The following is a 17,073-nucleotide window of genomic DNA, read 5'->3' as shown; positions in this document are numbered from 1 at the left end:
CTTGAGCAGATTTATAGACAATAGTCTATGATAGTCTTGTGCTTCTTCTACCTCTAACAAGTGGCATTTCTCTTCAGTCCTTAGACTACAGCAGTGTATAAAATTTGCACCCACCACTAGTCAAATGCAGTTATTTTTTAGCAGTGTCTGATGAATTTACTAACCCTACCAGCCACCAGGGCAGGTAAAAAAGATTTTTTTGTGACAATAAATGGCATAAATTCAGTCTCCGTTTTCTGCTTGTTTCTACTGACTTTATGATCAGGACTAAGCAGACCTACATGTCCCTTCTTTGTCAGAGCTTCTGTCAAATGTTTACAGACAGCTGTACGCTGGGATGGTTTGACTCAATATTATATGAGTTGTATTGCAGCTGGTGTATCTGTTAAAGTTGTATTTGAACCAATGTTTTGCTAATCTTAAATCCAAGATAGTTAGATAAGGCCAGAATTCCAAAGTGAGGTTTACAGGAATTGTGCACAAAACGTTTCATTCTTGCGAGACTGACATTTTTCTACTACATGGCATGTTGTAGGTGACTTAAGATTTGGTACTTTAACTTTTAGAAATCAGCCCTGAAATGCATTGAAATCATGCTGTCTTTGCTGTGACTGAGTGCAGGATCAGACATCCTTCATGCTGTTTTCAAGAGGATTACAGTCCCATGTGGACTGCATGGAGAGAGAGAGGGAGAGAGTGAACTGTGATTGCATAACACACACTGTCCGAGAGCTCCTGCAGGCCTGCGCCACGCAGAGCCAGAATAAATATAGAGATATTAGAATTAGTGAGAGGAGTAAGTATCTTTTAATATTCAAACATCATGAGTGACATAATACCTCTGTACTGGTAAAAACCATAGCTTGTATTAGAACAGTTACATTAGAATTCTGCTTAAATTTAGGATGCATCGTCTGTGTTGCCCTCCAGTGGTTTTATGAGGCACATGCAAAAGAAAATACAGGCGATATGTGACCCAGAAGTGTATCTTGGTTTCAGTTAATATGTGCAAAATCTAATTTTGACCACCTTAGAGCACACAAACCCTCATACCTGTCTTGAGAGCCCGCTAAGGGGTACTCTGCCCCAGGATTGGGAACCAATGCTCTAAACTATGATCTAGAATCTAGTAGTCATCTTATAAAGCTAACCTGATACACCAGATAGACTGCTTCACATTGCATAGGAAATACTTCACATTCATCTGAGAAACTTCCCATACAAAGTGTTAGGGAAGGGAAGGACTTTTTAAAAAAATTTATCATAAGGGGACCAGATGTCACATTCATTACAGGCCAATCAGAGCAACAAGACAGGCGCTGCTGTAGCTTATGAAAAGTGGAGCTTCTTAGCAGATAAAACTCAGAAGCCAGTAGGAAGAAATGCAAAAACATCTGCACTCTCTCTGCGGAGAGAAACTTTCAGTGTGGCTGTTGGCCCAGTTCTGATTAAAGTGCTCCAATATTATCACTACATCTGGGGTAATCACTACAGCAATGGCAGCCATCACCATCAGCTTCCAGTAACTAAACTCCGCCTGTAGCTACCACCTCATTCTCCTCAAATGACTCTGATTGGTCAGGTCTGTTCTCAGACCTGGCACATTCCTTTCAGATGGGAGGTTTGAACAAGATGGATTTCCCTGATGAGATACATGGACCAATCCATCCTTTTTGCAAGGTTATAATAAACCTAGTGTTTCATAAAAAGATTGAAAATAACATATCCATTTTAAATATGTAAATTCATTTTTGTGCAATCACACAACAGTAATGATAGCAGTGTTTAAGCTGGATAATTATTTTTTCCTAAGGTAACAGCCTCTGACTGGAGATAGTGTCGCACATTTTAGTCCTGGCTAAGTCCAGCAGATGGCAGCATAGTCAAGTAACAAGTTTTCAAGAGATACCTGCAAATAGAGGATTTGAATTGAGAGGAATAATTTATCAGGAGTGAATCATAATGCAGCTGATTGATGAAAGGCTGAGCACCAACATCAGAGCAGTAAATCATGCTGTTTTTGAGCAAATCAGCTCATTTGAAATGCAGTCAAATCAGAGCAGACATGCCAGAGAAAAGAGAGAACGCTACAAACAAGAACCTGATGTGGCCTTTACAACTCTTACAGGAGATATATTTTACCCTTTTAAGACAAGTTTATATTGGTCTCAGAGGTCCCCAAAACATGCCTGTGAAGTCTGCTGCTAAAAAAAACATGCCAGCATTGGATTTTTGTATGTCTAAAAACCCCTCTGTTTCAACCCTGCTCAGAATGAGCTGTTTCTGTGTCTGTGGCTTTAAATGTTATTGAGCTGTCTGACTCCGCCCATGACTCCGCCCCTCTCAGGAAATGGATGTGCCTCAATGGATGTGGTTCTCCTGATCAGGAGGTGTTTATTAACCTCAACATTCAACTATTTATATGACTGACTATTTGCAAACATAACTTTAATGATGTAAATAAACTTTGAGCTGCCTTTAATTAATTTTATACTTAATGTCTAATTTACTATAGTAGAATGTGAAACAGTTTGTAGACTTTAAGGGGACTTTTAAGATTTTATAAACACCAGAAGTGTTGCAAGGTCACCAGTTAAAGAACAATACAACTGCATTCTTCAAACAAATATTGTTAGATGTCAAGACTTCTACAGAAATGGCACTTTCTGTTTTCATAGAACAGTCATAGCTTCAAACTTGAATAAAAACAACAACTCCACACACACAAAAGAAATTGCCATACAAGTAAAGAAGTGTATGAAAGTTAAACTTCAGCTGTCTGATAGTGTGCTCTTATTTTTGTACGCACTCTTGTATGTGTGAATCTTTCCACGCTACACAACTGATACCAATGGAGACTGACATTTAAAACATTAGTAGGCCACAATGGAACATCACATTTATTTCCTTGGAACTTACTAATCAGAAATCTTTAGCACGTATAGATTTAGATAGAGATAGATTTAATCTAAGTGCTGGTGTAGGTTCTTGATTTTCATATTTATTGTCCACATACTGAATCTTAAATGGCCAGTGATTAAAATCAAATGAAACTTTCAATAATCTCCTGCTGCTTGGTAAACAAATATGTCCTCTATTGTTCAGTAACAAACTTTTTAGACTAAAAACCAGAGGTAAACTTCTATTTTTTGAGCTGCTGTCTTTGATAAGTCTTTAGATCTTGTTGTGCAAAAATTAATGTATAGCCCCTAAATAGAGACTCTCTGAAGAATAGCCATAGAGAAAACTTGTAACAAAAAGTGAATTATTTTTGGTTATCAGACACTTGTGTTGCTTCTCTAGAAAAGTGGCAGTAAACATATTTTGTAAGTATATTACACTTATTCTCTTGCTTATTTACATTGTCTCCATTTATTCATTTCATTCAAAACTGGTAGAAATTCAGAGGAAAGCACAGAGAACTGCTGTCTTTCTCTCCACAGTTCTTCTCCCGAGTCTAGTGAAAGACTTCTGCCATTTGCTTCCTGAATGTTGCACCAATGTGACACTGGCATTTGCACACACACACACACACACCCACACACACGTATTACCTTTGCTCTGTTGCTTGGTCTGCAGAGTCCAGACCGCACAGCAGCAGAGGTTTGCCCTCATCATGTGACGACCTCTGAATCAGCGATTGGACACAGAGTCACAACACATGTGATACACTTTCCGACGCCCTCACTGCTCATGCACAAGACCGGTGCATGACTGCTGTGATGTTTGATCCATTTGCACATAGTCCTCTGGTGGGAAGGCCTTAACAGCCAGGATTAGACTGTATTAGACTGTATCAACTTCAAATGTGTACAGAACAATGTAAGACAAGTCAGGACATGCACCATTTCTTATTTTTAATCAGTGGTCATTTTTTATTTTGTAGGAACATTTTGAAAGCTATATAAAGTCAAGATAAAAAAATGGCAATGTCTTCATCCAAGTATGAAAAACACACTGAAATAAATGAGTCTTTTTATAAAGTTGTGACTGGTGCCACAAGCAGTGTCTGCATCTGACCAAATTGCTGTTTTCTTCTGTGATTTTAATAACCAACACTGCACATTAACATTCACTTATGTGCAATCAAACACTCATCGATCACTTTATTAGGTACACCTGTTCAACTGCTCATTAACATAAACATGCAATTAGCCAATTGCATGGCAGCAACCAATGCATTTAGGTATGTAGACATGGTCAAGAGCATCAGCATCAAAATTCGTGAAGAAAGGGGATTTAAATGACTTTGAACTAGCCATGGTTGTTGCTGGTAGATGGGCTGGTCTGAGTATTTCATAAACTGTCAATCTACTAGGATTTCATTCACAACCATCTCTAATGAAAATGGTCTAATAAAGAGAAAATATCCAGTCAGTTCTCTGGGCAAAAATGCCTTATTGATGACAGAGGTCAGATGACCACACTGGTAGACCAAGTTACATTTTTACTGAGATTTTTACCCCCTCAAATCCTGCTTACCAGACTTCATACTGGGTAATTTGTACTTGCCGAATAAGCATGGACAGTGGTGTCCTCAGGGTATCTCCTCAGAGTAAATAAATTCCTCTGCCAAGGCGTTCCCAATCAAAATGATGAGTAGAGGCATGCTGGCAGCCCTGCCCACCTCTACTGTGTACTTCTTGTTTTGTTCAATTAAAAGAACTGCCCAGGTGTATTCCCTTCACAGAAAAATCAACATTTTTGTTTCATGGAGAATTTTCACATTTTAAAGGAGAAAAGCTTTTAAATGCAGTCTTCCTGGTTCTTGCTGTAAACATACCATAATGCTTTGCAAGTAGCTTGCTATAATTATCATTGCTTGTGAGGCAAAGCCTGACCTTATCAACAGTCAAACACAGGGCTGACAAACAACTAGAAACACTCACACCTACACGAAATTCAGGTTGGAGATATATTGCCATGGCATCCTTGTGCTTGTTTGGCCAGCAAACTGGCCTGAGCTAAACCGAAACCTAAATGCAGAAGACCTGAAGGCCACTATCAGAGCAACCTGGGCTTCCATAACACCTCAGCAGTGCTATAGGCTGATCGCTTTCATGCCACGCTGCATTACTGCAGTAATTCATGTGAAATGACCAAGTATTGAGTGCTGAACATGTTCATACTTTTCAGTAGTTCAACAATTTTGTGTTAAAAATCCTTTATAAAAAATGGGTTTTAAGTAATAGTCTGATTTTCTGAGATAGTGAACTTTGGGTTTTCATTAGCTGTAAGCCATAATCATCAAAATTAAAAGAAATATATCAGTCTGTGAATAATGAATCTATAAATAAAAAAGTTTCACTTTTTGAAATGAATTACTGAAATAAATCAACTTCTCCATATTCCATTTTATTGAGATGCACCTTTATTTGTATCCATGAAAGTTCTCTGTTCAAAGAATTTTGAGGATCCTTGATGTTAGAACAGTCCTCTGACAGCAGTCAATGACATAGTATCCTTTAAAAAATGCCGTTCAGGATCCTTCCTTGGATTTGAGAAGCAGTTAATGTGTTCTGACCACCAGTCATTAGTCTGAGCTGATCTGATGTAGTCATCAATGTTACTTTAGTTTATATCCCACACAGGTGGTTGTATACAGGCTAAGCTCTCTGGTATCTTCCAGTAATGTGTAACATAAAGACATGTATTCAGAACAATGCTCAGCTGGACACATATGTGAATGCAAGGTGAAACAGTAAGTTACTGTTCGACTCCAGCTTACTGTCACCAATAAGGCTAACAAGCACGTCTTTGGACTGTAAGAGGAAGCCAAAGTACTGCATATGCAAACTGCATACAGAAAGGCCCTGACCAACAGGGATTCAAATCAAGAACCTTCTTGCTGTAAGATGACAACACAAACCACTACTCCACCGTGCAGCCCTTGAGAGAAACACATCCAAACAGCAACTACACAAATATTTCAGGCCCTGTATGAACTCTTCCCTCCATCGGGGCAGTCAGTCTTGCTTTTTTCCCCTCTTGTATGCCCTTGAGCACAGTTGCTTCATGTCAGCTGATGTCAGTCCCTACAGTCATGAAGCCCAAAATAAAAGGCAATGGAGCCACATCACCAGTATATTTAAAGCTGAAACAATCCAATAGTGGATTGTGCAGCACAAATACTCATCGTGGCTTACTGTTCTTTTACATCCCAATGAGCTCAGCCATATCTGGTCTCAGTGTAAGAACAACAGACAGGGAAACTAAAAAGTCACTTTTGATCAGAGCCCCATCAACTAATACTTTCACAGTCTTTTATTTGCCAGATATGAAAACAATAAAATCAAACATATACACAACATTTCTACAAAGACATTCACATTTTTAAGAGTGTATATATTAAAGTTTTGTTTCAGGGTGAGGAAAACTTCATTTCATATGTAAAAGTATGGCATGTTTTTATCTTTGGTCAAAAGTAAACATTAACTTATCTCAGTTCACACACACATCATTCATTCAAAGGTCCCATTCTGCCATCTGAGAGTTCATTTTTCTCTGTGTCTGTGTCTCAGCAGCATGGCCACTGCTCCTTCTCCACCCTTTTCCTGCTCACATTGAAGGTCCCGGCATGCGGTGGGGCGTTCACTCCTGAAAATTTCTTCTGCCTCTTTAATTTGGCACCTAGAGCAACAACGATGTCCTCCAGCTTATCCTGCTGATAGGACACCTCCCGTTCGCCATGTCGAACACATTTGTTTGGAGGGTTTTTGGCAGAAGTCTCAAAAAACAACATGCCATGAGCTCTGGCGAAGCTCAACGCCAGCTCCTGGCTCACCTGGCCCTCAGTCCTGCGGGGGTCACGGAGGTCACTCTTATTACCGACCAGGAACCTGAGAAGAGGTCAGGCAGCAGGAGTGGACAATGCCAGAGGATGAGTTACTTGTTGAGTGAAGTGGAAAAGACAAACATGCAGAGAGAGTTGTAGTAGTTACCTGGGGATGTCCTGTCCCAGGGAGTTCTGCCTGCACTCCTCCACCCAGGCAGACAGGCCATTGAAGCTGGCGGGGCGGATAACATCATATATGAAGAGGACAGCATGGACATTACGGTAGTAATGTTGCACCATCGACTTGCGGAAGCGCTCCTGTCCTGCTGTGTCCCACAGTTGGAGCTGGCAGAGAGAGAACAAGAGGGAGAAATTAAGAGATGAGGAGAAGTGGAGGATTCAAAACAGAAGAAAGAGGAAGTAAATGAGAAGGAAGGCAAGGAAAGGGAAAGAAATCATGTGCTGAAATACCCAAAATCAGGCACGAAAACAACCAGGCAGAAAAATGAGTCATCACAGAGGGGGAACATGAAGAAAGAATCAACATGGAGTGATGTTAGAAAGTCATATGTCTCTGTAGGTCTGTATTTTCTTAAATATTACTCTTATAAAGTTTATAAAGTAAAGCCCAGCAATTTAGAAGCAGATATAAAAACTCTTCAGGAATAAAAACACATGAACCACAAAAAGCACTGTGAAACAAACTAAGTCATAAAATGACATTAAAACATAAAAAAAGACAAAGATAGAGACCAAACAACTCTCATACATACTAAAAAGCTAAATGACAAAAAAAAGGTTTTAGGATGCACTTCAAAAGTAAGCAATGTGGGGGACATTTAGTCTGGGCTGGGGGTGGGGGGTGGGGGGGAGCTTGTTCTCTTATTTTGGGTCTACTGCTCAAATTAGACATACACTGGTTAAAATGGCATTGACTTGGACTAAAATGGATGGGCCTTCGGGGCCTGGGCTCAACCACTTGTACATTTGCCCACTGTAATAACTGAGAGGAAACCGTCTTCACCTCTCATATCATTGTTGATTCTTTTCTGATATCTGAATTCAATTTAATGCGTGAAATACATAACCTGACACGACAGACGGATTTGTTTCACACACCCATCTGGAAAACCTTCAACATACAGCGTTTGGGAAAGGGCAGAGCCTTTGAAAAAAATCTCGGGGGGTGATTGGATGAACGTTCTGTCTGTCACATCTTTATGGGCCAATCAGAGCAACAAAACACGTGACGTCATCGCCGCTACCGAGGTACATGTGCGCAGCAACTGAGGAATAAACTCCATATAGAACTGCATAATGAGAACCATGGCGACTGTAGACATGTCAGTACATGACTTTTGTCATTTTTGAAAAGAAAACAACTCACTGCTCTTCTTTGTTCTTCTTTGAAAGAAGAAATGTCATCAGGTTCTGATAAAAATGGCGCTTTGGCTGCATCCACACTAATGTCTTCCGCCATAACGGCATCGGCCTCTTGTTGCTGCTTGCTTGTGTCACAACTCCGCCATGCCTGAAAGTACGCCCCTCATCGCTGATTGGTGCTGTCACATTCTAACCAGGCCCAAACGGTTCAGATGGGAGCTTTGCAAGATAGATTTGCTAAAGGGAGAAACAAAGAAATCGGCGTATCCATCTCCTTTGCAAAGTTATGAAATACAGGCTCATCCAAAAAAATTCAAATATCCTGAAAAAGTTTGTTTTTCCCTGGTGATTTGATTCAAGAAGTGAAACTTCCATGTATTCTAGACTCATCAAAACAATTTTTGTTTTAATGTTGATGCTTACAGCTCAAAGCTCATAAAACTCACTATCACAGAATATTATAATATCACAAAACACTAGTCCTAAAATGATTTATAATACTGAAATGTTGACCATATGGAAAATTCTGCTTATTTGTGCCCTCAGTATTTGGTTTGACTCCTTTTGCACAAATTACTGCATCAGTGCAACGTGTCATGGAGCCTACTGCTGAGGTGTTATAAAGCCCATGTTGCTCTGATAGCAGCCTTCAGCTCATCTGTATTGTTGAGTCCGGTGTCCCTCATCTTCCTCTTGACAATTCCCCAGAGATCAAACACAGTAATACCATGGTCAGTAAACCAGTTTCTAGTAGTTTTGGCTTCACTGTGGGCAGGTGCCAAGTCCTGCTGGAAAGGGAAATCATCTCCATAAAGCTTCTCAGCAGATGGAAGCATGAAGTGCTCTAAAATCTCCGGGTAGATGGCTGCCAGCGTTGATTCTGGACTTGATAAAGACCAGTGGACCAACAGCAGCAGATGACAGGGCACCCCATACCATCACTGACTGTGGAAACTGAAAACACTGGACTTCAAGCACCTTAGATTCTAGGCCTCTCCGATCATCCTTCAGATGATGGACCTTGATTTCCAAATGAAATCAAAAATTACTTTCATCTGAAAACAGGACTTTGGAACACTAGGTAACAGCCAAGTTCTTTTTTTCCTTATCCCAGATGAGATGCTGATGACATCTGAAGTACAGGATTGGCTGGAAACTTAGTGGTTTGTGAAGCTCCCCTAAATTACTGAATCTGCTGCGTTTGACAGTCCTCTCAAGGCTGAGCTCATTCCTGTTACGTTTGCACCTTTTCTTACCACACTTTTCCTTTCCAGTCAACTTCACATGAATATGTTTTGACACAGCCTTTAAGAACAGCCTGCCCTTTCAGCAATGACCTTCTGTAGCTTCCCCCTCTTTGTCAGGTGCCAATGATTGTCTTCTGGACCTTTGTCAAGTAAGCAGTCTTCTCCATGATTGCAGTTGTGTGTACTGAACCGGAATGAGAGAATGAAGGTTTAGAAAACCTTTGCAAATTTTACTTTTCCACAATATTTAAATATTTAAAGATAGTGGATATTTAATTTTTGTGAGCTGTAAGCCGTAATTATCATGATTACAACAAAAACGTTTTAAAATATGTCAGTTTCAGTTGAATACAAATTATATATGGAAATGTAACTTTCTGAAGTAAATCACAGGGAAAAAATGAAATTTTACCTGACATTCCATTTGTTTAGATGCACCTGTACACTCTTGTCTTTCAGAGGAAGGTATATAAATTCTAATTATGTGTCTATCCTGTGATATCTTGACTGATCAAATCAGGCCAGGCTTACAATCCTAGTGTGGGTTTGCTGATGTTCATCATATTACTTTGCTGACCATAGATCCATGAGGGATACATGTAAAGGACTATTATTATTATTACTATGATTTAGACTTAGTTTGAATTTTGTATTGACTTGGAGGAAAGAAGACATGGCTGATATTACTTAACTGATTTGGGATCTCCATTGTTTAATTTTTAATTTTTAATTCCAATGAAACATGTAAATACTGAATAAATTACAGTGTTTGTGGACAGAATTATTTACAAGTGAGACAAATCTTAGATTTGACTCCGTATATAACAAGTAGGTTGACATAAAACTTAATAAGGAATTTGGCGACTGACCGAAACTTCTTGGGATTAACTGTACACATGGTGTGAATTTATTTTTTTGGGGACAGACATGAAACTTGGTTTGGGCAAGACTTTTCTCCAATCTTACCTTGATTGATCAATGACCTTTTTGTAAGGTGTTTTAGTCGATTTAGGACTTATACTGAAACACATATTTGTTGGTTTGGTAATAACTTGTTCAACTTAGTCACTGTTATTTGCTTTTAACTTGTTTATTTGGTAATAACTTGGGATTGTAGTGCAAATCATGCAGGTTCAGACGGTGACATACATATCACCGCAGGTTAAAGTTCCCTATAGCTTGTACATATTGTGATGGAATTGACAAATAATGTGGAGAGGAAGAGCCTGAGTCTAATTTATACTAGTAAATAAGTTTCACTTTTTCAAATGAGAACATAACAAAGACACACGGATATGAGAATTACTTTTTATGTTGCAACAAATAGGAAAAAGTTGTGATTAAAATAGGCACAAAAACGTGGTTCTTTCACCTTCTGTTTGATAGGGTTTTTTTTAAGTATTATTTTAGAATTACTGACTATTTCTGTTGTATTTACGGAAAAAAACACATTTATTTATATTAAAACTAGAGAAATTCGGGACTTTGCCAGTGAGGGGGATTCTGACGAGGGGATTGTAACTTCAGGATTGGTCTTGATTGTTGACTCTGGTAAAACTACACTTTAAGATGTTTCTCTAACAGTTAAACTAATTCTGAACAAAAGAAATCCCAACTGTCCAATTTCTTCATCATAAAATGGACACAAAGCTGGAAACCATCTCTTGTTCTGAACAAAGTCGTGGGTCCTACGGCGAAACACTTCCCCTGTCATGTGATTGCTTAAAACACTCACAAAAACACCCACACAAACCAAAACACGTGTCGTCCATCGTGTCCAGGCCTGTGGACTGTTAAACACAATATGTTTTGATTAGACAAGACCACGTTGGTGAATCTGTGTCCATCTGTCAGATAAGAGCAAATAAGACTCAGGGCTCTCAGAGCACTTTAACACCTTAAGGCACGCAGAGCAGAGGCTCGATTTGAGGATATCTTGTTTTTTTTAGTTCTCACTTTTCCTTAATGTCTTTTTCTACAATATTTTACATTTTAATGTTTTTAATTTTTGATGTATTTTGTTGTCTTTTAAAGGTGTAAATGTTCTGTTTTTAACTATTTAAAGCATGTTGTGTTGCTTTGTGCATGAATGGTGCTCAATAATAATCTCATCTTGCCTCCAAGACAGTGATAAATTTATCACACCTTGGGTTTCCTGAATTTGTAATATTTATGTGACTGCTTGTGCAACGGCTTACATGGGGTTGAAACCAAGCATTTAATGTTGAGTGATTTACAGGCAGCTTTAGTTGTGCATTAGTTGTGCATTAGTTCTGCAAACTCACGCAGGTCTGCTGATAGTCTGAAATCCAGAGAATTCTCAGTCACTCACTGTGGGACAAATAACTCATTCAGTGGAGCAACACTGCAGAGCTGGACTTTATCAGAGAACCTCAGGGAATATTAAGAGCCAACAATGCAGAATAAAAAAGATGTATATCATTCAAACTAAAAAGCACAGCCCTTAAGTCACCTTATAGTACCTTCCTGGTATTATATAGAGTCTTTTTCCTTGAGCAGCTGTTCTCAGCTGGTTTAGCCTCAGGACCAACATTGCAAGCCAAATTTCAGAAAAAATGTTACTTAAATTTACTAAATGAAAAATGTTGCATTTTGGACCTTACATGGAATAAAACCTATAACTGAACAAGAGTGCATCAGAAACCCTGGGAGGACATGCATGCCTGTGTTTAATTTACTCTGTGGTAACAAAGGAAATACAGGACACAGAATAACAGTCTGAGATTTAAAGAAGTTAACATTTCCTTTTTAAGTGGCAGAATGGAGTAATAAAGGATAAATGGAGGCGCATCCTCTTGTGGGCTTCCATACATAATCACTTTGCCCAACAGAACTCAACAGTGTGGTTCCGGCAGTAAAAATTCCTATTCATTGTTTTCATAGCAGATTTGATTATCAGCAATATTTATCTAAAGTATGCAAGGCAGACTTACCACAAGCCACCTTAGGGTGAAATTATGATATATGCTCCTGTAAAAGATAAATGTTTGTAATATAACAACCTCTTTTTAAAGAAAAACACACGTAAGCAAAAAATAAAAATAAAAATAAAAACAAAAACAAAAATACAATCCTAGTGTCAAAACAACGTCTCTGATTGGTAGGTTCTCCAGTTACCATGGAAATGTCTTACACACAGACTATCGATTGTTGATGATGACAATATGCTGCCATAGTATGAAGCAAAATATAAGCTAACAACATTATCACTGCAAATGAGAAAACTGCTGTAAAGATACATGCATGGTTTGACACCTTTAAAAACTATCCAGAACAACAACAAAATCAATCAGATGGATTGTGGGATACGTAGTTCCTTCATCCTCTAACAGAAATAGGCTGTAAACAGTCTTGTACCTTTGCCTTTTTCTTCATTTTTGTTTTATAGTCATGGATATTCATGGGTTTTGTGAAATGTCTGTGGGGGATTTGAATGGCAATTTTACTTCCAGAACCAGAGTTATTGAAAAAGTAGGCAGGCCTTTAGCTCTATAGCTACACAGGTACACATTCACGACCCATTGAAAATAGCAAAGTGGCCCTTTTTAGGTCCCAGTCCACCAGTTGAAAAACATTAATGTGGAAGATTTGTTGTGGACTATCTACTCTGCTGTATTTAAAGCTGGTGTAGTGTTTTACAGCCCCTAAACACCACTGAATGTATCAGTGGGAATCCAAGTTATCAACAGAGGCCAGTGCCTCCGCCTTTTAGCGCCTCTGCTTTAACTGACGCACAAAATATGCCAGTTACCTTAATTTTCTCTCCATCGACATCCAGCACTTTCTCGCGGAAGTCCACACCGATGGTGGCCTCCACTCTGCTGGGGAACTCTCCGGCGCACAGCCGGTGTGTGAGGCAGGTCTTCCCCACTCCGGAGTCTCCAATAACGAGCACCTTAAAGGTCCGAGAGCGATTCAGCAGCGAGGACACGCTGCTCATAGAGTTTGACAATTCAAGGGACGACTCCATTTACAAGTTGCTTGAAGAAAAAAAAAACACTCCAGAAAAATGCGCAAAAAACGCACCCGGCGTTAAAGACAGCAAAACAACGATGTTACTTCGCTCGTTCCTGAAAAAGTTTCTTGAAAATGTGTAAAATTCCACCAAAATGCTCATTGAAACTCTTCGCTCGTGGTGCAGACGGAATTGAAAGAGAAGTCTGCGGCGTTTCCCTCTCTGGTTTGACTTGGCAGCATGGTGATTATTGGAGTCTGAGGGAGGAGATTGATCATATGACGAGCAGGCATCAGCATGGCTTTGGTTTGATTCAGTTAGATTTCCCTTCAGGGCCGGTTTTAGTTATTTGGAGGCCCCTGGCAAAGGCCATTAAGAGGCTCTTTCTCGCTTAGCTAAGAACAATCAGAACCAAAACACTGAACCTCTAAGGCACTGATCATCTAATGGAGGCCCTGGGGCCACATCAGGCCCCCCACAGCTTTGCATCTGGCCCCCAGAAGATCCATTAAATTGAACAAAAGTGCTGAGGAAAGAAAATATTGCTGTATTTAGAGTGTCTTTTCTCTCTTAATTTTATGATGCCTACAGATATTTTAGTAACTCCAAAAATAAGTGAGATTGAAACATTTTTAAAGATTGGCTTGATGTTTGATCAGTTTTACAAAAAACCCCAACTTTTATCAATCCTATTAGCAAAAAGATGCATGACAAACTTACCCATAAGTCCATTCTTGCTTTAAAGCAGCAGATTTCTGTAAATTTAACAGTTCCAGGGGTTGGGAGTTTATTTTCATTGCCTGAGAATTGAAACAAAATATCTTTTTTTTAAATGTGTTTTTCACCAATGAGGACACAGCGTTTTTTTTTTTACATCAGACAAGGTGGCAGACCCAGAAATATGGCTTACATATCTTAATCGCCCCCTTGTGGCTTACTGCAGTATAGGGACTGTGTGAATAGGCACTGAGTTCACTGCTAAAGGCTAAAAATATGGTACATTTCAAAGAAAATACAATACTATTTAGAAAAAAGTTCTTTTATTTAGCCCATTTAACACACAGGCCCTCACAGTGTCTGCATAGACACAAGGTGGCCCTTGTACAAATGTAGTTGATGACCCCTGCTCTAAGTGATCAAAGTTACAGGACAAACCCAACTTTGAGGTGTAAACCAAGTAGCTACAACATATAAAAAATACACAAACACTATTGGCACAAAATCCATTCTGCCTAAAATCATAAATTTTTATTTTTTGCATTTTACTGCGCAGTAATCAGCAAGCAAGAGCTGATGTCTGTAGGGATCTACCAAACTATAATTTGTCTGATATAAAGTCATTTTGAGATTATTTTGAGAAGCTTGGACCTTGGTGATAGGGCCAAAATCAATTTTAATGCTTCTTTATTCACTTTATTGGCAGATTATTTGCATTCAAATACACATTTTTAAGCTACAATATGCAGAATTACTGCCCTGAAATATTCATGTTAACTAAAAATGACAATGTACAACCCCAATCCATAAAAGCTGGGGCAATGTGTGAAATGTAAAGAAAAACAGAATCAGTGCAAATCGTATAAACCCATATATTATCCATAATAGAACATAAACAACACAGTTCATGTTGAAATGGAAACATTTTACCATTTCATGAAAATACTAGCTTTTTGAATTTGACGGCAGCAAAACAACTCAAAAAACATGGGGACATATATTGATATTTACATTGAGGAACATTTTTCTGAAATTGTTCCTTGATTTTTAGACAGTTTTGTTTTTTGTTTTTTTTTAGCAGATTGGTGAACCTCTGTCCATCTTTACCTCAGAGAGACTCTGCCTCTCTAAAATGCTCTTTTTATACCCAGTCATAATACTGACCTGTTGGCAATAAACCTTATCAGTAGAAAAATGTTCCTTCAGCTGTTTTACCAGTATCACTTACTTTTCTGGCCTTTTTTTGCCCTGTCCCTACTTTTAAGAGAAGTGTTGCTGCCATCAAATTCAAGCTGAGCTAATATTTTTCAGGATATGCTAAAATGTCTAAATTTCAACATCTGATATGTAGTCTGGGTTCTATTGTGAATCAAATGCAGGTTGTGGGATTTGCAAATAATTCCATTCTGTTTTAATGTACATTTTACCCCCCCAATTACAACAGAGATGGACAAGTGTGACATTCACAAGCATTAGCTGTTATTTGTGATGATTTTTGCTTTAATTTGTGGTTTCTTTTTGAAATTATTTATCCAAGATTCTGTTTTGTGGTCTTGAGTGATTTGTTTCTCTTTTGACTGTTTTTTCATTCCTGTAGTTGCTCTTTGTCTCTATCTAGTATGTTTGTGTTTTTAGTATTACTGTATCTTTGTAATCTATGTTTTTTAAATTCTTGTAGTTTTTTATCCTTGTGGTGGTTTTCTGTTGTAATGCTTACTTCTCAACATGCAATATGAACATTTTCAGTTCAGGCTCTAGGATAGGAAATGGCCTGTAACCTGGTATGTCCTGTCAATAACCCATTCACACCAACTCCTCACTTCAGCAGCTCCATGTAGTCAGCACCTCATTGAGAGTGATCTACTGCTGCCCCCTCCTGGACGTCCTGAGCATTCAGAAGCACTCAGGCTCAGACCAGCCGGCAGTGTTTCTCGATGTTGTTGCTTTTGCTTTGCATGGTACAGTCTTAACTTACGTGAAGATGCAAAAATGCACTGAGTTCACCGATGATGGTGTTCTGGTGTGTTTCTGAGTCTGTATTGTAATTCTCATCAATAAATGACTCTGGTTTAAATGTAGTGTTGACTGATGGATCAAAGGTCATGGGCGCATAATATTGGTTTTTGGCTTTTTCTGAAGTGCAGATTTTTCTCTGAATCTTTGTATGATACTACAGGCTGCAGCTATGAACTCCCTAATTTGCCTACACTGTCTTTCACAAAGGAGAGAGCCTCAAGACTGCTCTTTAATACCATATCATAGTACTCAAACCTGTTACCAATGAACCTAAAAACCTGCTGAATATTCCATGTTTCCTGAGAATTCCACCTTTTCAGTCTTTTCTTGTTCCTGTCCCAACTTATGGGAACATGCTGAAAACACCTAATTCAAAATGTTTGTGCATTATCAAAAAAAAGTTTGAGTTTGAACATTAAGTGTATTCTCTCTGCGCTGTATCAAACAGAATATTAGTTGAAACGGATTTGCAAATCATTGTTGTTCACATTTTGTACAATGTCCTAACTTTTTTGGAATTGGGGCAGTAATAAAACTGCTCAGGCATCCCAATCAAAGAAGTCAGGATAACCATGAAGGAGTCTGTGTCCACACTCCCTGGTCTCCATGTCCAGGCTGTAGTTATGTGTATGTGTGATAGTCCAGCCAAAATGCTATGATGCCTTTAATTCTGTGTGGTCAGCAGTTTCTTTGGTTGAGACTGTATCAAAGTAAAGTCGCAGACAAGTCAGATCAGCTCTGCTTCAGCTTCAAGAAAATCGCAAAGTTAATGGACTATATGAATAATCCACACAATTGGCTCCCTGGATGGACATGTTTTTATTATCTTTCTTAATCATAATTTGCCTCTAAAAAAGTCATAAGACTTGCATAGTTGACAGCTTGCCTTCATGTTTGAGTAACATAAGGGAAGGTTAAGTGATGCCGTTGTGGAAAGGAAGTATTTGTTTTTCACTATT

General features: G+C 38.8%; 1 protein-coding gene across 1 annotated transcript; it reads right to left on the bottom strand.

Annotated features, from left to right (window-relative positions):
• Nucleotides 1-6,246: 6,246 nt before the first annotated feature.
• LOC121508537 (ras-related protein Rab-33B-like) lies at nucleotides 6,247-13,709 on the bottom strand. The gene is made up of 3 exons (XM_041785464.1): nucleotides 13,178-13,709; nucleotides 6,942-7,120; nucleotides 6,247-6,839 (listed from the first exon to the last, which is right to left on the bottom strand). The coding sequence occupies exons 1-3, from the start codon at nucleotides 13,394-13,396 to the stop codon at nucleotides 6,518-6,520; spliced, it is 720 nt and encodes a 239-aa protein (XP_041641398.1). The 5' UTR covers nucleotides 13,397-13,709; the 3' UTR covers nucleotides 6,247-6,517.
• Nucleotides 13,710-17,073: the final 3,364 nt, after the last annotated feature.

Source organism: Cheilinus undulatus, linkage group 4, assembly GCF_018320785.1.
Source record: "Cheilinus undulatus linkage group 4, ASM1832078v1, whole genome shotgun sequence".
NCBI classification, from domain to species: Eukaryota; Metazoa; Chordata; class Actinopteri; order Labriformes; family Labridae; genus Cheilinus; species Cheilinus undulatus.
This window is presented reverse-complemented; position numbering and strand designations above follow the sequence as displayed.

Coding starts and splice junctions, on each gene's coding strand:
- LOC121508537 (XM_041785464.1), bottom strand. CDS start 13,396: ATGGAGTCGTCCCTTGAATTGTCAAACTCTATGAGCAGCGTGTCCTCG. Junction 7,121..13,177: donor TCGATGGAGAGAAAATTAAG/GTAACTGGCATA, acceptor TCTCTCTGCCAG/CTCCAACTGTGGGACACAGC. Junction 6,840..6,941: donor CTGGGACAGGACATCCCCAG/GTAACTACTACA, acceptor ACCTCTTCTCAG/GTTCCTGGTCGGTAATAAGA.